General features: G+C 37.4%; 1 protein-coding gene across 1 annotated transcript; it reads right to left on the reverse strand.

The window, feature by feature from the left end:
- Positions 1–1,643: 1,643 nt before the first annotated feature.
- cpne7 (copine VII) lies at positions 1,644–25,967 on the reverse strand. Its single transcript, XM_072465226.1, has 15 exons — positions 25,731–25,967; positions 20,584–20,766; positions 20,172–20,246; positions 19,074–19,148; positions 16,600–16,683; positions 16,423–16,512; positions 15,442–15,540; positions 15,270–15,356; positions 14,611–14,670; positions 13,992–14,125; positions 9,894–9,948; positions 7,313–7,364; positions 4,865–4,998; positions 3,975–4,211; positions 1,644–1,814 (listed from the first exon to the last, which is right to left on the reverse strand). Exons 1-15 carry the CDS (start codon positions 25,902–25,904, stop codon positions 1,662–1,664), a joined length of 1,692 nt encoding a protein of 563 aa, XP_072321327.1. The 5' UTR covers positions 25,905–25,967; the 3' UTR covers positions 1,644–1,661.
- Positions 25,968–27,085: the final 1,118 nt, after the last annotated feature.

Below are 27,085 nucleotides of genomic sequence, written 5' to 3' on the forward strand. Positions count from 1 at the left end.
GATAGATCTCCTGAATCAATAGGTCTGTGTTATCCACAATGACAGAAGAATCATTGATAGGGATCTTCAAAGGGGTTGGAGTCCATCTCTCCCTCTGTGTGTCTGGAGGACACATCAAAGTCAGATTTATATTTCTAGTTTGTCCTGTCCCACAAAAACAAGATGGTGTCCATTGCTTAATGACAGCTGCAGTAGCTTGATGTGTGGCAAAAATAAGTCAAGAAATGTAGCCATTCATAAAACAAAACACTGCAGATTTACAAAGCACCAAAGACTAAGCACCTAAAAGATGGGACATTTGCAGCCTAATTTTATGGAATACAGCAAGAGAAATATTATCAATATACTAAATCTGTCATAGCTTCAGCAGATTTAACATTAGGTAAAAGCCATTTGTAAACAGATGACCATGACAAACCGAAAGAACTGCAACACCCTAACCCAATAAAAAAAGATATACAATGTTAAACTGCACTGCTGGAAAAGTATTCCAGGAGATAAACCTGTAGGGAGGGAATGAAACATTATTTTCTAGAGGTTATTAGATACTGAAAATGCTGTGTTCAGTCAGCCTGTCGCATATAAATACTGCATATCTGCCTGTAGCTTGGGTTCTTACTTCATAAATCAAAGGTTTTGTCATTTAGTACCGGTAATTGTCATCTTTCTCCATTGGCTGTCTGGGATTTCATTGGGGTGGGACGACAATATCCTAAACTCTAGTTGGAGAACAAACTGAACACCTGCTGTGGCGATGATGGCCTCTGCGTAAACCTTGCCTCATTTGTGACTTGCTATTATGAGACAAAAGAAGAAGGACAAAAGAAGAACAGCTCAGAAAGTCATTATGCTGCTGTGTTGTGGTAGTTCAGGACAGTAGTGGCACATAAAACTAATGTGTTGCTCTGCACTCACAGCCACAGTCAATCTGGCTACCCTAATTTGTACTCATTATTGTTATTGTCTGGAGGAATATTTTAGTATAGTAGTATAGTATACTTCCTTATTTTATTTGACAAAAAAATAAATAGTGACTAGCCTAAATACATTTTTGTTACAGGGAATGTTGGGCAGGTTGGTTAGTTTTTATTTATCTTTTTAGTCTATATATTTTATTATTATATTTGATTTGTGTCAAAGATTATTTTTCAAAGCTTCCATTTCTATTAAACTTGGAGAATATATATTACATTTAAACTGGCAACCTTAATAGATTACATAATCTTATGTTATTCTTTTTTGGACTATATTAGTTTTGTTATATAAATAAATTAAATATATATTATTATAATATAATAATTGCTCTTAAAGCCTGTATTTATATATTTACTTGTTTTTGATTAAAGAGTGTAAAAATATCTGACTGAAACGTAAAAGTTGTCCTGACTTTGATGGCAGTGGAAATACAGTAATAAGTAAACAGTAATATACCAATCAATAAATCACTTCTCAAAGGTTTGGCCTGCATGCATGAAAAAAATCCAAGGAGAAATCCTCAAGGACGCATGTGGTGAGAGGCAAACGAATGGAAAATGTCCCAGATCCACATGGCACAAGCAAACCCACAGCTTCTGGCTTTTGTGTAAACATCTTGATAGAAGGAACTGATTCTCACAAAGGAATCATCTCGTAAGTCTTTTTGCCATGCTGGTTCAACTGGTTTATTCTGTCGGGGTCGTTGCCACAGGGCTGAAGATGGGCGTGGATAAGTCCCGTATGGGAGACATTGGAGCGATGACCTTGTGGCTGTAGTATTCCACCACTTGTTTAGGGACTTCTGCCAGGACGCATTTGGCCAGAGCCGCTGGTGAGGCCTGAGGCAAGATACAGAAAAACATGTGTGAAATCAGTCATCTCTCCTCTCATCCTGACCCAAGCCTTGACCTGAATAGCAAATAAGGTAGACTTTAGGGACCGTAGGGGAATTTTGATGTCTGCATATACCGGTGACCCATTTAGCCCTAAACATGTGTCATTCAGCTTTCATAATCACGTGCAAAACTGTTATAATCATGTGCAATACTGTTATAATCACGTGCAATACTGTTATAATCATGTGCAATACTGTTATAATCACATGCAATACTGTTATAATCATGTGCAGTACTGTTATAAGCATGTGCAATACTGTTATAATCATGTGCAATACTGTTATAATCACGTGCAATACTGTTATAATCATGTGCAATACTGTTATAATCACATGCAATACTGTTATAAGCATGTGCAGTACTGTTATAAGCATGTGCAATACTGTTATAATCACGTGCACTACTGTTATAATCACATGCAATACTGTTATAATCATGTGCAGTACTGTTATAAGCACGTGCAATACTGTTATAATCATGTGGAATACTGTTATAATCACGTGCGATACTGTTATAATCATGTGCAATACTGTTATAATCACATGCAATACTGTTATAATCATGTGCAGTACTGTTATAAGCATGTGCAATACTGTTATAATCATGTGCAATACTGTTATAATCACGTGCACTACTGTTATAATCACATGCAATACTGTTATAAGCATGTGCAATACTGTTATAATCACATGCAATACTGTTATAATCACGTGCACTACTGTTATAATCACATGCAATACTGTTATAATCATGTGCAATACTGTTATAATCACGTGCAATACTGTTATAATCACATGCAATACTGTTATAATCACGTGCAATACTGTTATAATCACATGCAATACTGTTATAATCATGTGCAATACTGTTATAATCATGTGCAATACTGTTATAATCACATGCAATACTGTTATAATCACGTGCAATACTGTTATAATCATGTGCAATACTGTTATAATCACGTGCAATACTGTTATAATCACATGCAATACTGTTATAATCATATGCAACAATGTTATCATGTGCAGTACTGTTATAAGCATATGCAATACTGTTATCATGTGCAATACTGTTATAATCACAATGCAATACCGTTATGATCATGTGCAGTACTGTTATAATCACATGCAATACTGTTATCATGTGCAGTACTGTTATAATCATGTGCAATACTGTTATAATCACGTGCAATACTGTTACAATCACATGCAATACTGTTATAATCACATGCAATACTGTTATAATCACACGCAATACTGTTATAATCATGTGCAGTACTGTTATAATCATGTGCAATACTGTTATAATCACGTGCAATACTGTTATAATCACATGCAATACTGTTATAATCATGTGCAGTACTGTTATAATCATGTGCAATACTGTTATAATCACGTGCAATACTGTTATAATCACATGCAATACTGTTATAATCATGTGCAATATTGTGACGTAAGGTCAATCATCCTGGTACAATATTTTCTGTCCAGAAGAGTGTGTAGTTTTTATAATATTTGTATTTACATGTATACTAGATTTAAATATATTTATACAGATGTTACAATATTTCAAGGAAGTTTGTATTATTCCACTTCTGTTTGATGATTTATCATACAGTATTTACACACAAGCACAGGCTTATGTCCTCGCATCATATCGTATGAGTTCCTGGGCTGGTTCTGTAAAGCAAATTCCAGTTATTTTGCACTAGGCTTGCATAAGGAATATCCAAATACATTAACTTAAATTAACGGGGAAGAGTGCCCCTTAGCAACTATATTCACGATGAACTGGACATATATATAATCTCTATATAATTTTCCCGTTCATATTTCATCAGATTGTCATGAAGGTCACATGGAAAGCCAATGCACTCAAGTAATGTGTCTGAAATGTCAGTGGCAGCCACCATTCTTTTTGAAAGACATGTCTGAGTCTCCTTCACCTTTATCAAAGTCACTTCCCACAAACCCTCTTGTCATCCATTTGAAAAAAACAGACTCTGGGGGAGTGACTGTGTATATGTATTTAGAATATTTGTGCTGTGTCTAAATAGAAATGAGTGGGTGAATAAAAACTCTTAGAACGTATTAAAGGATTTACCGTTTTGAATTCCCTGAAGGGCACAAACTGCACAATATCTCTAAGCACAGGCTCTCCCTTCGGTGAGCGGAGGACTCCATCGTCACCGTCCAAGATTTGCATGTCTGTAAAGTCTGCATTGCCCACACCCACAATGATGATGGACAAGGGCTGGTAGGAGCCTCGCACAATGGCTTCACGAGTGTCTGCCATGTCTGTAACCACGCCATCAGTGAGGATGAGCAAAATGTGGTATCGCTAGAGAGGAAAAAAACACATTTCCATGTTAATAAAGGGTACATTCAACACCACAAAGTGATAGCGGTTGGTACAGTCTGAAGTAGGGCTTTAATGTTGCTTTGAATGATTTAAAAGGATCTAGTGAGTAGGCCGTGAAGACCACTCTATATAAATGCTTTCACAAAAACATAGAAAGAAAAGAGAGACTGTAAGCCCAGAAGAACTGGACAATACAATCTGGTTAATGAATTTACGCTTCATTACCACGTGTTTGCCATAGAATTGTCTTTGGAGTGAAAATAACTCTCAACCTAATAAACCTAATAAATCTGTTCATGCTTCGGGCTGATACAAAGAGTAAACTTGTGACCCCTTGTTTTGTTTTAAAGTTTTAAAATAATGTGAGGCATCTTTCCTCTTTTCCGAAGCACCAAGTTGTGTGTGTTGGTAAAAATGCCATTTCAAAAGTTTATAAAGTTAATCAAGCAGACTAACTAAGATCTACTTTGCATATAATGCAAATGAGCTCTATAATGTCTTTTCCAATTATGCTGTAGGGCATTCTTGCTTTAAACATGGAGGTGAACCAGAGGATATGCACTTAGAATTTCAGCTGTAGGCACCAAAACAGAGCCTTGTTTTACATGTATTAGTTTGTGCAGGACACTCACCGAGGCATCTTTTATGTTGTCATCTCCTGCTGCCAGCTTGCCCAACCTGTTAATGATGGGAGAGACGTTTGTGGGACCGTACAGCTGGATCTTAGGAAGGCAGTTCTGATAGGCCTCGACCACCCCTTGGATCTCTAATCAAAGACACACCAGGAGACATGAGGGCAGTTATAGCATACACGCTAAACAAGAAAGTAGCAGTGATAACATACATGCTAAACAAGAAAGTAGCAGTTATAACATACATACTAAACACGAAAGTAGCAGTTATAACATACACGCTAAACAAGAAAGTAGCAGTGATAACATACATGCTAAACAAGAAAGTAGCAGTTATAACATACATACTAAACACGAAAGTAGCAGTTATAACATACACGCTAAACAAGAAAGTAGCAGTGATAACATACATGCTAAACAAGAAAGTAGCAGTGATAACATACATACTAAACACGAAAGTAGCAGTTATAGCATACACGCTAAACAAGAAAGTAGCAGTGATAACATACATGCTAAACAAGAAAGTAGCAGTTATAACATACATACTAAACACGAAAGTAGCAGTTATAGCATACACGCTAAACAAGAAAGTAGCAGTGATAACATACATACTAAACACGAAAGTAGCAGTTATAGCATACACGCTAAACAAGAAAGTAGCTGTGATAACATACATGCTAAACAAGAAAGTAGCAGTTATAACATACATACTAAACACGAAAGTAGCAGTTATAGCATACACGCTAAACAAGAAAGTAGCAGTGATAACATACACGCTAAACAAGAAAGTAGCAGTTATAACATACATACTAAACACGAAAGTAGCAGTTATAGCATACACGCTAAACAAGAAAGTAGCAGTGATAACATACATGCTAAACAAGAAAGTAGCAGTTATAACATACATACTAAACACGAAAGTAGCAGTTATAGCATACACGCTAAACAAGAAAGTAGCAGTGATAACATACATACTAAACACGAAAGTAGCAGTTATAGCATACACGCTAAACAAGAAAGTAGCTGTGATAACATACATGCTAAACAAGAAAGTAGCAGTTATAACATACATACTAAACACGAAAGTAGCAGTTATAGCATACACGCTAAACAAGAAAGTAGCAGTGATAACATACACGCTAAACAAGAAAGTAGCAGTTATAACATACATACTAAACACGAAAGTAGCAGTTATAGCATACACGCTAAACAAGAAAGTAGCAGTGATAACATACATGCTAAACAAGAAAGTAGCAGTTATAACATACATACTAAACACGAAAGTAGCAGTTATAACATACATGCTAAACACGAAAGTAGCAGTTATAACATACATACTAAACACGAAAGTAGCAGTTATAACATACACGCTAAACAAGAAAGTAGCAGTTATAACATACACGCTAAACAAGAAAGTAGCAGTTATAACATACACGGTAAACAAGAAAGGAGCAGTTATAACATACACGCTAAACAAGAAAGTAGCAGTTATAACATACACGCTAAACAAGAAAGTAGCAGTTTTAACATACACGCTAAACAAGAAAGTAGCAGTGATAACATACATGCTAAACAAGAAAGTAGCAGTGATAACATACATGCTAAACAAGAAAGTAGCAGTGATAACATACATGCTAAACAAGAAAGGAGCAGTTACAAATTTGAATCTCTTGGTATTTGAAAGAAAGTTGCACTTTCTACTTCATAAATATGTCAAAGTCGTGTAAGAAAAGAAGTACACCAATCAGGGTGCTAATAAGTGTAAACACAGAATAAAAAATATATATCTGTAATATTTGTGAACTTAAAGGCGGTATGGACGATTTTTCGGCGATTTGAGAACGCAGGCGGAAGTGCGCATGCGCCCTCCCCGTGCGGACTGATACAACACACGTGCGTTTGTTTATTAGCGCAACGGAGCGCATCGCATCTCTCGTCTCCCGTAGATTTCTGTCCACTTCTGAGTCAGCTGGAACTGTCTTTCTCCGTCTTCATTTTGCCCCGTACACTGAGGGAACTATATTATGATAGATCCATGCGCTTAGGCATGCGGAAACGTGGGGACGAGCCTGACGCGGCTGCAGGTGAGCGGTAGGTGCGTTTTATGATTGATACGTGGCAGGACAAATGATTTATCCACGCCACGAGGAAATATGATAAAAAATTTGCTGAAAAAAATCGTCCATACCACCTTTAAGAAATGAAGAAATGCCATAATTTTAGATAGCACAGAAAACACACAGACATTTAATCGTTTCTCTGTTCGGATTACTACGGCTGTTTTTCTGTCTCCCACAAAGAAGTGTCAAAATAGAGTAGCTTGTGACAAATATACTCATTTCCACCTCATTTTAGAATTGATTGCCCTTTTCTTGGATGATTGAAGTTTCAATGAGAAAAACAAACAAACATATAAATTTAGGTTTGAAAACGCGAGATTTGTCCCACCTTCACATTCATCATCCTCTGGGTTGAAATTGATTGCAAAGTCATGAGACACCTGTTTTGGGAAAAGACAAGACAAAAAATACATGAGGCACATGTTGAGTTTAACAAAGTGGCTTCACATACACTATTACCCGAATGTTCATTGCAAAGATTTCTGACAGAAGGCGGCTGGTCCTCATTCTGTATGCGAGCTACTCTTGCCAACATCAGATTGATTCTGATGTTTGTCAAAGCTGTTTATTTGGCACACATTAAATCCCTCCTTTCACACCACCAACTGTCAGCCAGATCAGTGACAAGTGAATGGTCTCCAGCATCAAGTCTTTTTTACAAGTTATTCTGGGATTAAATGTGACAAATCTAGGAATCCTAATAAAAGTTATATGTATGTTCCAAAATGACTGCAGGGGAATTGGACTTCATCACTCTAACTTTCAAGATTTCAAGACTGTATTATTATACCAGAGGCTGAAGTGGGGATTGTTTAGTCTACTCAATTATACTCTAGCCTAGTACTTCAGAGAAATTAATATTTTTGTGGACTGGTAAATGCTGAAATTCTCAAATGCCTCTTCTGATTAAGGTTAGGACTCACAGGGTTTGTCTTTCCTCAATTGTGCTCACTAGGATTTTATTTTTGTTTTCAATATTTCAAACATTTGTTTTCTCCTAACTCTTAATGAAATCTAATTTCATACATTGCTTACAAAATTGGGAATGTGATAATCAATCATGCCTGGCAAAACTGTTGAAGAAGCTAATAAGTAACCAGGTGCCTGCCTTCTTAAGCAAATATTACATTTTAAATAGCTGCCAGTCCAGTTTTAGTACCATCGCTGCTGCAAAGGCAATTTATCAAAGGCAAAAAAATGAATTGCAGATTACCTCACAGAGCTCAAGCTGTTTCTGCTGATGGCTTTCAATCTGAATTCTCTTATTCTAACAGAGGCATTCCTCAAGGGTCCATCTTTGGACCACTTCTATTTACAATTTACATAATCTAAAACGTAGTAGCTTTAGTAGCATTTACACTCCACCCAACAAAACAGGGTTGATTCAAAAAATGTAAGGAATTAATGTAATATAAAATGTATGCTGTTCTCCAAAAGGCACTCTAGTGACTCTAGTGACTCAAACAATGTATGTATTCTTAGCTGGACTACCCTAAAGTCTTGTCCACACCGCCGCGGCCGAAGCGTCCAGTTTCCATTCAAAGTCTATGGTAAACGCGCATCGAGCACGTAGTGCGTTATCCGCGGCGCGATTTCTTCGTTTTTGCGGCGCGATTTGTGTGTTTTTTTACGCTTTGAGCGCGCGTATGAGCCGGCCGAGGCGACGAAATCGGCTTACGCGACGCGTTCAGATATGTTGAGATCTCTGGCAGCTGAAGCGTAGCAGCCGCCGCAGCAGCCAATCAGAGCTGACGCTCCAGTGACGTACGTACGTACGTATTGCCCCCCCCACTTTTTCCTTGCTCGTCAACAATGGCAGACGAAAGACTGATTGTGGCTGTTTGTGGGAGAAAGGAGCTGTACGATGTTCTCACGGTGGAATACTGAGACAGAAACAAGCCCGGCGCCTCCGTGTGAGAGTTTTGAAAAACAAAAACGCTCTCGATATCCGCCATTTTACACAATGAACAAACAACTCCACTGCTCATGCGACAATACCTCTACTGCGCATGTGCGCAGACATACGCGTGCCTGTGTATAGTGGCCGGGGCGTCAATAGCGCGCGTCCGGTGCGTAAACCTTTCAAATGTACACGTGCTCAAATTCTGCGTCGGGCGCGATTAGGCCGCGGCGGTCTGTACGTAGCTTAATACAAACCTCTGAACTGAAGTTTATCACTCAGCATTAAGGTTCATTACACAGGAAAAAGGCTGGCAATCAATTCAACTTTCAACTTCATTCACTACATCAGATCAAGTATTCATCACCTGAGATCTCAGGACTTTCTTTACAAATTAAAGTCACACAGAGTCAACACAGAGTCTGGGGAAAAGGCTTTCAGCAACTTTGCTCCCTGTTTTTGAATGTTATGCCTTTTAATACATTGAAAGCACTGGTTAAAAATAACCCACAATGCCATTGCTCATGCTTTGTATAGAGTTCATCCAATATTGTATGTAAAAGTGTGTTTTTATTGATTGTTTTGAATATTTTATTGGCATTTTCTCCAGATATTCTATATTTGTTTTATTTATTTGTATTTTGTACATACAGGGTGCACATGAAAAAGAGTTTCTCTAATTGGGTTTCCCTTGTATAACTTATAAATAAATAAAATCAATTGCACGTTTAAATGTACTATCTTTAAAATAAATAAATAAAGCAAAACACCAAGATGCATTGTATATAACATAAAGATATCAACATGCTGATATTTTAATATTCAGAATGTATATGAATAAAATATATACCATAATTCATTAGCATAAATTATACTTCTTGCATACTGACAAAACTGGTCATAAAAGGGTCAGAGAAATCTGCTGGCTCAGTATGTAAAAGAATGTATTACGCACTCATGAATATGAAGTCTGTTGGCAAAAGTGTCAGAGACGAGAAGAAATGCTCACCTCATAGTTTGGAGGAATTCTTGCACCAAAGCCCAAAGCAGAAAATCTTTTATCACTGAAATGATAAAATCATCACACATTTGTCACATTATTGTAAATTGTAAATCTCAAATATATATTTATCAGTGAAAATATTGATGTTTTGATCTGTTCAGTTTGGATGACATGCTGTCTGTATGTTTGCATTAGGTCCCTTGGCTCTATGCAGTGGCCAAAGCTGCTGCTGTTTATACTTTTTTTCATTTTGTCATGATTTACGCCACAAATGCAAATGTTTATATTATGCTCAAAATATTGTTTTTTTGCTTTGTTTAAGTCATTATACTTTTAATTTGAACCTCCACAATCTTACTAACTACAAGGCACATAGGCATGATCTAAAATGCGCCTTTGTTGTATTGTATTGAAAAACATTTAGGCCATAGGGAAAATTACCTTATATATGTATATATATATATATATATATATATATATATATATATATATATATATATATATATATATATATATATATATATATATATATACATACATACAATACAATACAAAAACATTGTTATGGTGCATGGATGAATTTGAACATGGAGTGTTCATAAATCTCCTGTTACCGTCTTTATTTTTTCTTTTATTATTCCCAGAACAAAACTCTCAGTTGTTCTGCTCAGCTAGTCCTTCTTTTGTCACTTTTCATGTGAAGAGAGAGAGAGCTGTAGCGGGTAAAATAGGTCTCTCAGTGAGGTAAACTCTTCCCACACAGACAAAAAGCTCTGTAATGCTCTGTAACAGCCCACATCACCTACATCATGTGAAGGCTAAAAGGTCCGGCCGCGTGCCCACGAGCAACACCAATACAATATGCCTTTAAAAAGAACAACTACCTACATTCATACAACTAGATATATGTGTAAAATAAAACACTGGCTTATGGGTTGCGATAATTAGACGGATATCAAGTCTCCTTTCAAAACAAAGTTAGAATTTGATCCCAATGTGTTCAAGCACATTTTCAATCTATCCATTGGTTTCACAATGATGTGAAATTAGGACTGTTGCCTTAACAATATAACTAAATATTATATTTTTTGAATATAAGTCCTAAAATGTTACTTAAAACAGGAGCTGAACCATGAATAATAATAAATAACATAGTGTGGGGCAGTACGTAACACATAATACTTGAGTATCAGCAAAGGGTACTATCAATTTTACTATACTACTATTCGCAGTATAGTAGCAACTATTCGCAGTATAGTAGCAACTATTCGCAGTATAGTAGCAACTATTCGCAGTATAGTAGCAACTATTCGCAGTATAGTAGCAACTATTCGCAGTATAGTAGCAACTATTCGCAGATTGAGAATGACTCTTGGATGAAAGTCGAAGTCCAGATGACTACAAACTGAATCATTTTCTACAATGGAACACTCCTGGACGAACGAGGGATTACACCGACACTTTACTATACTACTTCAAAAACAATACAGTTTTGGAAAATCTAGCCTAGAAAGTATTTTCATAGCAAGTTATTAAGAAACAAGTCCAGAGACAGAGCAGAATGATTTTAGATCTAAACTGCCAATGTTCAGATCAGTATGTTCCGAAACAGCGTCTTTATTTAACTCATGAATGCATTAAGGAAGGCAGACCGTCATAAATATGTCATGTTTTTTTTAATATAAATAATGTTCGAACACAAAGGCCATTGTCCATTTCTGTCCTCTGAAGGGTTGTGTGGCACTAAAGCTATCTCACCGTGCTATTATTAGCCCCATAGTGCACTTACGGTATCCATTGGGAGATCAGTATAAATCTTCATCTGGAGTAGTTCAACAGATGAGAGGAGGGTTTTTTCTTCTTAAACATTGCATTTAAAAGTACTTTGCCATTAAGTGGATTTGGATTTAAAATATGCAAAATTAATACAAAGCGTTGCATATATTTAAAGTGTCTTCTCCAACTTTTCCAGTTTCTTCACGCGCCAAATGAGTTACACACACTGACTCCCACTGTCTTCCCATCCCTTTGGCCACACACTGTTACATATGTTTTTTTCACATTTTGTTTTTTGAAGTGGTGGCTGTCTGTGTCTGTGTCTGTGCCGGGCCCTGCAGCAGCGTGTCCCCATCTCGGGCTAATGATGAGAGTATGTGAGCTGTGGAGGACCAGCAGTAAGAAGCATGCTGTGAGAAAACTGTAGCATCCACAGGGGAAAAGCACATACAGCTAACAACCGCGGCGACTAAAGAGACTGTGAGGAGCAACAACCCTACAAGCAGTTTCAAAAGTTTAATTAAATGTACTACAAGATGTGTGATTACAAAGTTTTATTTTGAATCCTTCACAAGCGAGCGTGATACTATGAATAAACAGTGTTGAATGCAGACGGTTTCATTTATGTTTCCTGTACACAAATATTTAGACTATTATTATATTATTATTTATTATTATTTATTAGTTATTATTACTAATTTAAAAAGCACAATGTAACTTTATTGGTTGGGGGTTAGGTTAGGGTCACCTGCTTGTTTCCATGGAGATGTTTTGCTCGGATTAGAAAGTTCCGCCGTACAGCATTTAATGTATTACCAGGGAACTTTTCATTCATTCATTTACAAGTGTTTTTATTTTATTTTGAAATAGAATTGAGATCAGATGGTGTCACCAGGTTGTCGCCATGGAGATAGTTACTTTCAATGAATACTGTGGAACATTCAAGGCACTAACAACTCCATGGAAATAAGCAGGTGGCTACTAGAAAAAGTTACATAGTGCACCTTTTAAGCTTTGAAAATACTACTTTACATTTGCTAAGTTTATTTAGATCAATCCTCCTTTGAGTTCATCCATGGGAAGGGCAAGTAAATGGGAAGTAATTGTCAATTTTATAACCAATTTAGTCCTAGTTTAGACCTGTTTTAGATCTGATGGCACAATGGAAGCCAAACCTTTTTCTTAGGTGGAACTCATAAACGCTGAGAACCATTGCAAACTGTATCCTCAACTGAAGCTACAAATTGCAAAAATAGAAGATATTCCACATATTAAAATAGTTGACTGGTTAGATATATTCACATTCACATTATGGTGTTTGGGTGTTAATATCAGACTGTATTTTCTTTATTTATAAATTACATGAGTGTGAGAAAAAAGAACATGAAAGTGTCCTTGTCCTTTAGTCAAGTACCATGTCTGAATCAACCTCATGCATTAGTCATTATATTACAAACACAATCATTTATTTTCATACATATTTTAGTACAAGATTTTTAAATTAACCTTTCATTACTGCTAATAACAAATAATGTAAATGCAAACACTACTTTATGCAAATTACAGTAAATTGGTTGTGTTCACGTTATAGAATTAAGTCACAGTTTCAGGTGGAGGGCAGGGGCCTGAATAACCTTGTGTTTCTTAAAGATATACTATGTATGTTGAACCTTGTCATTATTTATTAGAGATTGGCTTCAGAAACTCGCCATATTACTCTTTTTCTTTGGGATTCAATAATGGTTTTGAAGCCTTTATGCAAAAAATGATTTCACTTTTGTTTACTTATACTGATACAGAAGATATTTGTCAGTTTTCTTTTCATTTGTATTGGCGCAGTAATTTCAGAGATATTAAACATAAACCAGGTCAGCAAATCAGACCACAAAACAGCAAATTTTACCATAAAAATCTGACCTGACCTCCAGCTCAATTTTAAACTCCAGGGATTCACGTAAACGCAACCTATTGATTTATGACGTTTGGGTCAGGGAGCAGCTGAGCAACTTGTCATCACGAAGAATATAATTGCCCTTACATGCCACTGTTACCATTATCTTTTTCTGCTTGGATTAGAGCTACTGAGACATAATGAAGCCAGTCAGCCATTACGGCCGGATATGGTCTTAGTGCAGACACGCTGTAGTTATATTGTTCTATTACAAATGACGTCCACAGCAGTCCACAGAGTCTTTCTTTCGGTGACCCTACGCACTCAGCCTTTAAAAAGTGCAATGTTTAATGGTCAAAAAAGACAAAAAAAACTAGCCAACCAAAAACAACAACACACAAAGGGATGTAAAAAGTAAAATGGCTTAAATCTCTGACCTGTCATAGTCCTGACAGATCTCTCCGACGGCGATGAGGGCCTTCAGGTATTCGTTGGGCTGATACGGGTTTATGTAGTGCAACGAACAACTGTTTCTGGGGTCGCCGTTGGACGCTGTGAAGTCAATAGCAACCTGGAAAAGAGGAAAGCTGGGAGTTAATTAACCTTGGACAATTACCAGCCTCAATGTGTGTTATCTGAACTTTTAAGTAAAGTGTAGGTTACAAATAATGGAGATAGAAGGGCAATATTAACAAAAAACGACATTTATAACACCAGTCTGAGAGTCAATTCAGCTGTTTGCTTGGGTGTTTATGTGTATTTTCTGTTCTGTTGATGTTTTTAGGAATTAAACAATTTTTGATTAGCTCAAACTGTTTAAATCCATAACATATCCTTCATTGCTTGTCAAAGAACACAATCATTCTAGGCATGTTTTTTGTAAGTAGCAGTACTAGTACATACGCTGTTCAACCTACAAAGCACCTTCAGAGCACAAACACACATATGAAAAAAACACATTTGCCTGTAGCGTAGAGTCGGGATGATAACAGAAATAAACAAAGCCAGTAGTCAGAGATACTCGGCAACAGCAAAAGCAGCCTCTACTCAGTTTACCGTAAAGTGAATCTGCATTCCTCCCATGATGTAATCCAAGAAGGAGTACACTCTATGGAGCTGGAAAAGAAAAAAAGAGTGAGTGCTCAGGATGTTTAGGTGAATCCTACTCTCCAGCTTTCATAATCAGCTGCTCCGACGCCATGAAGCATCGGATGATTAAAGTGGTATTAACTACAACAATCTGCTGCGGAGTCACACTGCACAAAATCTACCTCTACAGTGAGATAAAACAAACAGCTTGAACTTATATTTTATTCTTAAATCTTAAAAGTCACTATTTATTACTTTATTGTTGTGCTACTTTATATCATAAACTTTTCGTACAACTACTACAATATTTCTGAACCACTACGACTCGAGCAACTAGTTCATAAACAAAGAAAACAACAATTTAAAAAAAAGCTTGGTACGGTACTGAAAGTCAAGAAACTAAACAAGCAGCACGAATAACAGACTTTTTATAAATAATTACAACAATTTGTTTCTGTTATTTCAATTAAAATGTAAAATATTAAACTCTATATCACACAATATTTGATAGGTTTAATGAGATTTCAAAAGCAATGGCATTTCACAGTGCCAAGTTTTTTTTTTCAAAATTGGATTGTTATAATTAAACAACACAATGGAATATGATGCAGATTTACATATTTTACCTTAAGTTCCCTGAGGATGACCACGCCTGAATTCTTATAATGCCTCTTCTTCTGTTTGTACTTGGGATTGACACAGTCCCATGTTACCTGTTTGAAAGGGTTCAGAGTGGCCCAAATCATCAAACTGAGACTGACAACATGCTTTTTGAGGCAACAGATTTTCTTCACTGACCTTATTTCCACTTGAAATTTTCTGCATCTCCTTGAAACTGGTGTAGAACTCGCCAATGAAGTCGTGCTTCCCTCTGGAGTCATAATCCCACACGAAGCACTGTGCACAAAAAACACACTACTATCAAATTCATCATCACTATTGCACAGGGGTGGGCAATTATTTTCCTCCGAGGGCCATATTCAAATGCAGGCAAGTAGCGGAGGGCTGATCATTGGTGTGAAAAAAAAAAATCCCAAAAATTAAATATCAAATAAAATATAACTTTTCTGTCAAATATAGGCTATTGAATCTATTATTTAATTCATTTAATGTCATATGTATTAAGGATACAAGTGCAGACAGATGCCTGAGAGCAAAAAAGGAAAAAAAAATAAAAAAAAATAAAAAAGATTTTTAATATAACTTGGACAAGCTTGGCAGGCCGGATTGAAAGGCCCAGCGGGCCGAATGTGGCCCGCGGGCCGTAGTTTGCCCACCCCTGCTATAGCATGTACATTATACTGTAAATTAATTGGGCAGCTGCATACAGTAATCATTGTTTACATGCAATGGGTCTATATACATTTAATTTAGAAGTGGAGCTAGAATAAATTACTTTATTTTTTTAATCTTTTGTTTGTTGAATCCTTTGAACTAAACAAACAATATCATTAATTACCATAGTGCTTTTGACATCATTAAAGTTACTGAGTCTAAATGCAAATATTCTCATAATCTAGTTTCCTAATAAATTTGTTTTGACACTAATGAGAAAGTGTGCAGTATTCTCACCTCAGGCGTTCCTAAATTCCAGTCCAGGTTTATTTAATCATATTAGTAAAAGATTCCAGAATATCCTATTTTAGAGTTGGCGTCTGGAAATTGCACTGCCTTGGCTTGACCCCTCATAGCATCATTATAAACTCCCTGTATTGATTATGAATTACTGACAATGCAGTTTCGTTGGCACTGGGTCAATTTCTCGCTGGGACCTTTTACCTTGAGCTTTCTGTCTTCATCGCAGCTGCAGAGTGATATTAGAGACACCTTGAACGGCTCCCACACAGGATTCAAGTTGTTCTTAATCACCTGGTTGAATAGAGAAGAAAATATAGCAAGCACGAGCAAACCAATTGAGCAAAAAGCCCGTATTATATGAGCTGGGGGGAAACCTACCTCAGTTCTGTGCACGAGTTGTTCTGTCTCATCGTCGTTTATTTTGTAGATTTCCAAAAAGGGGTCAGATTTACTAAAGAGGTCCTGCAAAAAGTTAAACGTCATCAGGCATTACTGACAACACTAGACATCAGCAATGGGGCTTTTTGGGTGGAATGTGCTGTCAAACATACATTGAAATGCCTGATATTATTGATCAGTGGATTGGTGGGAAAAATAACAGCGAAAATGAGTTAATTGTGTTTGTCATTAAAGGTTAAAAGAAAATTGTCCACTCAGGGAGTCAGGGTTGGTTGAGCTTAATTTTGTACTCATATTGCCCTGTCAAATTATAGCTATTATATGCAATTATTCCTGCTGTTGCAACTACTGACGCCATATTTAGTAAACCAATACAAGAATCATAGCCCACAAATCTGCCTTTTAGTTTTACTTCACTGTGACCTTTGTATATTGACAAGTAGAAGGCATGCTTGTGCATTTTTCTAATAGAATTAATTGGTTTGGATAAGCGTTTGCACTAAAGCAGGGAATACAAAGTAGACATATAACAGTGTGAATCACTCAGATAAAGCTGTCTTTGCTAAAAATCTTGAAGACATAAGAACAGGATGTTGTGCTGTGTAGGAGTTTGCACAGTAAATGACCCAAGAAACATTTGCATTCAGACTACAGACGCTATTCAAATGTGTGGGCCCCTCTGAATTAGCTCTTAGTATGCAAGCTTGGCCTTTGTCAGTGAGCACTTGATATCACTGAATATTGTATGGCATTTGAAGAAAAAAACACTATAAATACACAGTAGCAATATGCTGGGAAACGCTTTTACATTGATTATACATAGATAGATTTGTTAATATGTTACCTCTGCATAAGTTTCATATTTAAATTCAGAATACTTAAATCAAGTGTATATTGTTTTCCTTGCAACTACCGAAGTAAGCATTTGTAGCATATTGTGAAAGCTTTTGTCAGATCCATTTTATAATAACTATTGCTTCAATCTTCCAGTGGCTTATAAATATTTACAGATAAAGGGTGCAACAACACTGATTCTTGAGGTCAATTGAGTCTTCCGGCAGAGGAAAACAAATGACACAAAGGCAGTGTATTAAGTAAACATTTTCACGGTGATTTTTGTGCGTTCTCAACCACATTAAGCTGACACATCTCCTGAGGGTCATCCGCACACTCATTCACACATAAACACACACAGAGATGTTGCATCCTATTTCTGTCGCCATGACAACCCATAGCCAGTGGCATCAGCGGGGCGGACTTTACCGAGCGCTGATGTCAAAAAGAACAAAAGATACAATGTAAATGATGTCAATTTCATGGCTTCACTGTTTATCTCTGTGAGTGTGAATGTTAGAGTGTTTAGCATTTAAAGCAGGTTGAGGTGTGACAACACAGCTCACATCAGACCAGTGCTGGATTAGCTCAGGTGAGAACGGGGTTTCAATATCCACTGTTAACAATGTACAACAGTAAGAATTAATCCATTTATATTGAAATAGATACATGCCGATTCATATCATATATAATAATGAGTAACCTAAGACCATGGGTGTCATTTTTTTGGAAGAGCATAATAGTAATGTCTTAGTAAAGTTACATTCCTACACATCAAGCATAAGACAGGATACATAAAGTAAATGTCACATTCAGGTCAAGGCACTGACATAAAATATTATAATCACTTTATCAGTCTAAATTTTAATTAAAGAATATACAGATCTATCATTTAAATTGGCACTAATTTGAGGTAAATCAAGGATAACCAAGGAGTTATGCAGTCAATGAAAATGGGATGTGACTTCTGCTCTCCTGAGTTCTAAGTGGATATAAGCTCCTGCTGATTTTCAGATTGAAATATGCCTTCAACACGAGTCGACAGAGAACAAGTGTGGACTGAGGACGGCTAAGGTCAAAAACAGCCAGAAAATGTAATTGCTTGTCTTTTATCTTTTCTTTCTTGTTCTTTTCCTTCTTGGAAAGAACAGTGTCTTTCCACATGATTTCATTCATTGTTTTCTTTTTGTTTTGTTTATTTATTTGGTCAGGACAGAGCAAATGAAGGAACATACATGAAATAAAACACGCCGGATTGTAGCCATAAACCTATTTTTGTATAGAGCTGTTTTGTTTTTTAGTTTTTTTTACTTTTTACAGACAGTTTAACACTGTCACAAACATTAACCAAATGCAATTAAATCCATTCTATTGCATATTATATCTACCGTGCATATAGTATTGTCAATGAAATGTGTTATAGCATATGAATAAAACTGAAATATGATCATAATCATAATAAAGTGTGGAAAATCACTGCTCTGTTTCGTTGCCCCATATTTCAAAACAAAGTCAGATCCAGTATCACAATATTGCAATTCTTGTGGTATTTTCTACATCTCATATAAAATAAGGAACCAATAGTTGGCATTTCCGTTACAAACACCCATTCTCCTCACCTTGTCGTCAAGCTTCTTTGCACAGAATGCGAGCTCAACATATCCATTGTTCCCAGAAATTTCCTCTGCGTGCACCTGAAAGGAAATAAAATCTTTGCTTGTTTTATTCATACCCATGTATTGGAATATTGTTGAAATCAAAAAGCTGCAGAAAACATTAAACATGTATAGTACTAGACAACAAGACCTAATACATAAATTAAGCCTCTCCAATCTCCAAGCATCTCCTGATCATAGCACCAGTGTATGGGAGGCTTGAATTAGAGCTTCAGGGTGTGATGATGTGATAGATGCAGAAAAATAAGCAACTAAGTTTGACCAGAAATGCAGGTGCATTAGGACCAAGAGGTTGCTTGGTCTAGTTCAATTTAAATTAATTAATCTCAAAGTGATGATTCTGACTCAAGGATACTTTGAACATAACCTACCAGAAAAAGGTTCATGCATGGGTTTTGATCCCTCTTCTTTCCTGTCAGGTGAAACATGGTGCACTTCCAATCTGGGCCGTTGACCCTTTAATCTCAAAACTGTAAATTGTTTGAAGTTAAAAGTGACCGGCATTGGCAGTATTTGCCAAGCACCAGACACAGCTGCTCACTCCTGACACAGAACAGTTTGTTCTTTGTTCCAGACTTGGAAGAAAAACTAACATACACTTATAGAGAGACAGTATTGAGGTTGAAGCTGTGAACACTGCTGGTCAGAGTGCTTGACAGAGCTTGACAGTGAAACCCACAACAGAGAAAACCTGTGCTTTTATCAAACTGCTTGACAGGGCCAAAGGGAAAACACATCAAAAAGGTGTGCGAGCAGGTGAAATGCTGCCACTTTTCAGGTTTTAGAATTAGACTGCAATAACAGAGTATAATGAGCACTGTTGATTCATGTTTGTCTATAGAAAAGGAGGCTACGGCAAGAAGCGAGTGTTTAAATCATATTTAAAATATGTCAGACTCGCTATAATGTTCACACTTTGCATCTTTATTGCTATTGTCCCCGAAACCTCTATTCATTTGATTCCTGTTTTGATGAGCTAAATGGAATGCATGTTGTAGTATTATTAGTTAAAAATCCTCATTAATCTTAAATAATACTTACCGTCATGGTAGACTTGCCAGCATATTTTCCATACTTCAGCAGCAATGGCTTAACCATTCTTTTCTGGGCCACAATCTGCAAAGAAGAGGATTAAGGAAATATAATAATAGTAATAAAAGCATGGATGTAAAGAGTGGTGCAGTGATTCATCACATGAGTCACATCTTTGGTTTGATTCAAAAAAAGAAAAAAAAAACAGAGCCAGGTGCTGTAACAGGAACTGAGAAAAAGCTGTTGTTTTTAATATCATAATTATCAGATTACACTAAAAGGGTAAAAGAGAAACAAATTGTGAATTCATTTATATTCAAATTTATCAGCCAATCAAGAAGTGTCCAAAACTAAATTACTGTACCCTACCTTTACTTTTTTTTTTTTAAATGAAGGGCAATGAAGAGACTTAAACACGTACCTGACCCAGTGTACACTCGACCCCGCCCAAAAAGTCATCATCTCGAGTTCCGATGCTGTGGGTGCCGTGGATGTCGTACACCTCAAATCTCAGCTTTTGAACCTCTTCAAAATAATAGTCCATACAGAAGACTTTGGCAAACATTGGATGTAGGTTGCTCTTGATGACTTCTGATCTGTCGAGCTGAAAAGAGAACACACAGAATAAACCTTAACACCATTGCATTGGTATGTGATGTGAATCCAATTTAAAACGTGGTCGACTACATACAAGTTCTATAGCCTGCTGTTCTTTTTGAGACTATAGAATTCCCTATCCGTCTCTTTAGGGCAAACCATATAGGACAAATATTGTTTCACTTAATTCAAAGAAGATGACATGAAATGAGAAGGGAGGGCTCTGACATTTAATCTCATCGTGCAGAATACAGTATGTCCATGCTTATTTTAGACAGGAAGACAAGTGAAAGCTGAGTCCTATGAGGTCCCATCTGTTTATAATAGGATTTAGCTGCTCACCGCTCGTCCCCGCGCTGTTTACGTTTGTCTCAGGTGAATCACAGAGGTCCGGGATGGGCGGCATGTGTCATTATATAAATATGCACGGCGAGGGATAAAACTTGTCAGCCAATTTAGCGACATTAGGATCTTGACATCTTAATGCGACAAAATGATCAAATAAAAGCGAAAGAGAAAAAGCCAGATAATTTCCTCCACTTTCTGTCAGTGATGTAACCACACACTTTTGATATTTGATGATAAAGGAGAAAAGGCCTTTTAATGTGTCAGAAGAGATCTATGCAGAAGGTGAACTCACAAGATCAGATTACAGTGAAAGCCATAAAATACGATTGATATGTTTTTCATCTTCATTACACCACTCAGTGACCACCTGCACCGCCCGGACGGATGGGATTTACCACCAGGGAAGACACCTTTCATATCACACCAACGGCTACTGTTCCAATAACTTGGTAGAGGAAAACGCCTGACCCTGAACCCAGAAATGGATGTCTTAATATAATTTCTGATGTAATTACCGGTATATTCTCTCTCTCTCTTTCCATTTGGCTTTTTGAGTTTTGCCTATTGCCTAAAGATCCTGGTTTACATAATCATTAGGTCAATTTGGATTTAATTTCATTCAAGAACAGATATTATGTGTAGCTATTGTCCTTTAGACATGCTCTTGAGTACCTTCTGCTTTGGGTTTTCATGTTTTACAACTTAAAATATTGTGTTTAATATGAAGCAATGTGGACTTTTAGTTTTAGACTTTTAGACTTTTAGATGAATTATGGACAGAAGCTCGTAGCTTGGAGCTTCTTCTATGATTTCATACGTGAAACTGGTAAATTCTGTTTTCTGGGGCTTAAAGGGAGAGGACGTACTAAACAAGATTCATCAAACAAGCAAGTAGGAAGTTAAATAAAACTTCAGGTATGTTTTTGGCGAGGGATAAATGTTGGAACACGGTTAAAAGCTCAAGAAAGTCCATTTTGTATAAAGTGTCTTTTAAAGTGAAAAGGAATAGGACACTTGGAGAGAAAAATGACCTGGTTTTGTCTTTCATTGAAGGTCCACTTTGAAACTTTTCTAGTAGAGGGCAGCTACTTGTCTCCACAGAGAATTTATTGCCTTGCCTGGAATGATCCACAGTATTGCATAAAACTTTGAAGTGTCTACGTGACATTTAGAACCTGTGTCACTCAGAGTCTTCAATTTTCTTTTTTTTTTAAAACATAAAACTACAAAAACAGAACCAAGCAGTGCCAAAGAGAACACAGTGATAATGAATACAATTAGAAAATAAAGGGATGGCCTAAATAAAAATCTGAGTCTCAATTTTTCTAATTATCAGAACTAAGTACCGGGATGTGGCCGGGGATAGGGGGTAGGTCAAAACAGCGATTTTCTGTGCACTAGAGCCTCAATTGCAGGATAATACTCAAACATGCAGGAATCAATCAAAATACAACTTTGAGTTAAAGGCGGTATGGACGATTTTTCGGCGATTTGAGAACGCAGGTGGAAGTGCGCGTGCGCACTCCCCCGTGTGGACTGATACAACACACACGTGCGTTTATTTATTAGCGCAACGGAGCGCATCGCATCGCTCGTCTCCCGTAGATTTCTGTCCACTTCTGAGTCAGCTGGAACTGTCTTTCTCCGTCTTCATTTTGCCCCGTACACTGAGGGAACTATATTATGATAGATCCATGCGCTTAGGCGCGCGGAAACGTGGGGCCGAGCCTGACGCGGCTGCAGGTGAGCGGTAGGTGCGTTTTATGATTGATACGTGGCAGGACAAATGACTTATCCACGCCACGAGGAAATATGATAAAAAATTTGCTGAAAAAAATCGTCCATACCACCTTTAAGTAATGATGAGGGAACAGTGTTACAAAGGGTTTTAAACGCTCATTAAAGTTGTGTTTTGCAAAATATGTCCCCTTTAACTTTGACAACACCTGATTCAGGCTCAGATGTTTTCGCTATTCATTCTATGTAATCCTTGGCCAGTATGAATAATCCAAGTGACGTTAGCTAGATACCATTTTTTTATTTTATTTTTTGCATTTTATACCAAATGCAGACACTGCGCTTTTTATTTTTTTGTATTTAATATTATTTGTCACTCTAAAGTTTCACTAGAAAGGTCCATGTTTGTTACTATTTCCAACTCTGTGATATCACAGGCAAAGCCAAGGAGTCTGACCAGCACCATTCATCCCTGTTTCTGCCATTGTCTCCTTCTGCCTTCACATTGTGCCATCTGGAAGGAAAGGTTTGAGTTGAGCCAGATGAGTGTTTGTTGATGAAAGCTAATCAGTGCTGTAGAGAATAGAATAGAGTTATATTGAAAGCCGTGATGCATGATCTCCATTGGTGTACGATCTCCACCAAAGAGAGATCTCTGGCATGGAAACTGAGCTCGAAATAGTTTTACAATCAAATCTTCCTGAGATATTTGCAGCCAAATTATATTTCTGTGACATATTTAGAAGTAACAAATCGGAATAAAACAATTCAACAGTTTGTCAACCTGCTTAATGGTGGTAAATACTCACTCTCAGGGCTATAATTATTGTTAGCTTTTGCCTCTCTTTGACCTCAAATTACTTTCTGAAGATAAGTTTGTTATCTTAAGTTCAAGAGCAGGACCACACCCCTTTCACGCCCCTTCCTGCAGCCACACTAAAGCATCCAGGTCACACACATCAGTGTTCGTGACTTCGTGCCCCTCCCTTCCACCCTCTTCTAATTATTCTATTTTAACTCCTAGATGGGGGTATCGAGGCCCGGGAGCCTACAGCATTTCTGTACACTTGTGTTGTTTATGTTTCTCGTATGTCAATAACACTTGACGTAGCTGGGGTTGTGGTCCTTGCTTGCGAACACTCAAAGACCTATATATCTATTCATACTCACAAACAATAACACATGAAAATACCAGACTACGCAGACACTGGAGCCAACCTTCAGGTGAATGATTGGATGTCTCTCTGTTTCTTTCTCTAAATATATGGCCAGTCTAATGTATTGTAATATCACCAATGCTGTTTCAATGTCACCACCGCTGTTTCAATGTCACCAACGCTGTTTCAATGTCACCAACGCTGTTTCAATGGTCTTACAGTGCGTGCAAAGGCCTCGATGAGTGTATTCAGCTAGTTACTAAACTGTTGATTCTAGTAATTAATTTTCTCCACACATAGGGCCATTTTAGTGTTGCTGATGATCCCTTATCATGACAGACAAGCTCATATACAATCCAAGTTAGAAGAGAACAATGCAAAATCTTTAATCAGTGTAATGTGCAATGTAGAATAAAATAAAATAGCTTCATTTGGTTGCACTAAAATAGCCCCCTTGTATATTCATGCTACACTTAGCCTGGGATCAGTCACCTCATCTGTTACATGGCTTCTACAAATTAACCACAGTGCGTTCAGCCTTTCATAATAGTCTTTTTTCTTTCTTTTTTTCATAATAGTCCATCACATCTAGGCAGAAGCCCAAAACATCATGATTACGAAAAATGGCTCCCAAGAGGAATGCGTTTGGCACAGTTATGCTCATTCACTGAAAAGCAGCAAAGATAGCAGATAATGTTTGTTTATTTTTTACCATAGATTTTAATTTTCACTTATTTCAATTATTGAAGGAAATAGGAGACTATCACATGCTTTAACTCATCTTGGGACCATTTCAAAAAGGTAACAATTTTTCTGAGAGCAGGAATGTATCTTCCATGTGAGCTATTTGTCCTGCTATGCGCTCTGCTACAAGAACAAACAAGTTCCTCCGGAGTGTTGTGTTATTTACACTTGGTGACAGACAAAAGCTATTGTCTGCCAGCAATGCATGGCAAATTTAACACTTTTAATTGTACAACAGAAGGGAAGTGAAGAAAAACAGATGCAAGTTAACTTAACCATTAACACATTTGTTTCACTGGTTGCACTTTGGGGTCATGTGACGTACTTTGGGGATTTTTCACACAGTGTTGAGTGCTAAAATTAGAATATTTTACCTTGACCTTTTCACCAATTCTTTTGTTTGTTTTCCAGTTTCCAGTATTCGTTTCCAGTAATCGGCATCATTCCAGTAATCATTTCCAGTAATCGGCATCATTTCCATGATGCCGATTACACATCGATAATGCCCAATCTTGGAAGCAAAACTGGGTTGGGCGTGTTATTACTGGGATGGAGGAGCGCTGAAGCAGGGCAGCAGTGGCTCTTTGTGTCCTTAGGCAAGACACGTATGTGGTGTGTGAGCGTGGGATGGATAGTAATTGAAGGGTAATCACTACCAGGTTTAAAGTGACTTAATAATGCAATATAAAGCGTCATCTTATGTATCATCATCATTATTATCATTAATATTATTATTGTTGCTAAATATCACAACAATTATAATGAATTCAGTATAGGTCATGGGAAACACTATATCGTTAATTTTATATTTGGTTATTATTGTTTCTGTCTGCGGTTTTGCTTCTTTTCCAGAGCTTTATCTACAGAGTTTTCACACATTTGTCTTTTTTAAATAGGCCCTACCCATATATTGGTGGTCATAGAAATGCAGTTGGATATACATCCGCATCAGGGCATTCAAACGGTAGGGAAAAAAATGATATACCTCTGTCCATTGCCCATTGGTCTGCACCATCAGGATCACACAGGGATCGGACTTGTTCAGTGTGTCCCGGTCCAACAGAGCCTTACACGACACGCGCAGCTCCACTTTGGACACACAGGTAGCCGGGCCGCTCAGACCAGTTGCTGGGGAAGTAGCTTCCTGAATATCATTCATCTTGACTAAGAGTGTGGTGGAGAGCAGAGACGAGCCAAGTAAAGTGAAGGAGTCCGTGGAGGGATCTCACTGAAGCTGAATGTGTGGAGCCTGCCTCTTTTGACTTGAGATCTGAGATGTCACAGAGAGAGAGAGAGCGAGAGAGAGAGAGAGAGAGAGAGAGAGAGAGAGAGAGAGAGAGAGAGAGAGAGAGAGAGAGAGAGAGAGAGAGAGAGAGAGAGAGAGAGAGAGAGAGAGAGAGAGAGAGAGAGAGAGAGAGAGAGAGAGAGAGAGAGAGAGAGAGAGAGAGAGAGAGAGAGAGAGAGAGAGAGAGAGAGAGAGAGAGAGAGAGAGAGAGAGAGAGAGAGAGAGAGAGAGAGAGAGTCCCGTTAAACCCCAAGAGAAAAAGAACAAAAAAAGCTGTTACTGGATAAATCACCTTGAGATGCATATTTTCTTACCTCAAGACATGAAAGTTGACTTATTGAAATTTTCTGAGTCAGATTCTACAAATCAAATCATGTAAAACAAAGCATGAAGCTAAAAATGTCTTATACGGTGCCTGATTAAAGCCTTTAATTGTTTTTTTTTCCTTTTCATCTCCTTTTAGTGAAAAAGCATAATTTAAAGTAATAATGGAATGATAAGACTACAATATTTAGGGATCTGCAGTTGTAGTTTATAGTTAGAGTGTATCCAACTAATGTGTCCTTGAGCAAGAGTTGTGTGAATTGTGCATCAGATTTTACCCAACAAAACAAATACAAAGGACAGCGAATGCGATTTTCTCACGTGAACATTTAGCACCATGGACAGCGCCCTGTGCTTTCGCTCATTCAAAACACAAACGTTTCCGTCAACTCCGGAAACTATCTCATTTAAATAATATACAATTGCTTTATCAAAACAGTTGTAAGTAAATCGATATTCGATAAAACTACAATTCGACAAGTTCGACCAATGCAAATGCAAAGGCATGACATAAAAGTCCTTCTACCGCTACTTGATCAGTACAATCCGGTACGATCACATATGCCATCATCATGAACCAACAGGTTAAGTTCAGCTAAAATCAAAAGTCTCTCTGTACCTGAGCGTGGCTGCTCTTGAAGGTGGTCTACTTCTTCACGATGACACGCTGGATGATGGTGTCCGCTCAAACTCATGCGCTCGACTGCTGAGGAGGGAGTGCGCTTTGGGCG

Source organism: Eucyclogobius newberryi, unplaced genomic scaffold, assembly GCF_026437365.1.
Source record: "Eucyclogobius newberryi isolate DKJ021-1_F unplaced genomic scaffold, fEucNew1.0.hap1 SCAF_5, whole genome shotgun sequence".
Lineage (NCBI taxonomy): Eukaryota > Metazoa > Chordata > Actinopteri > Gobiiformes > Gobiidae > Eucyclogobius > Eucyclogobius newberryi.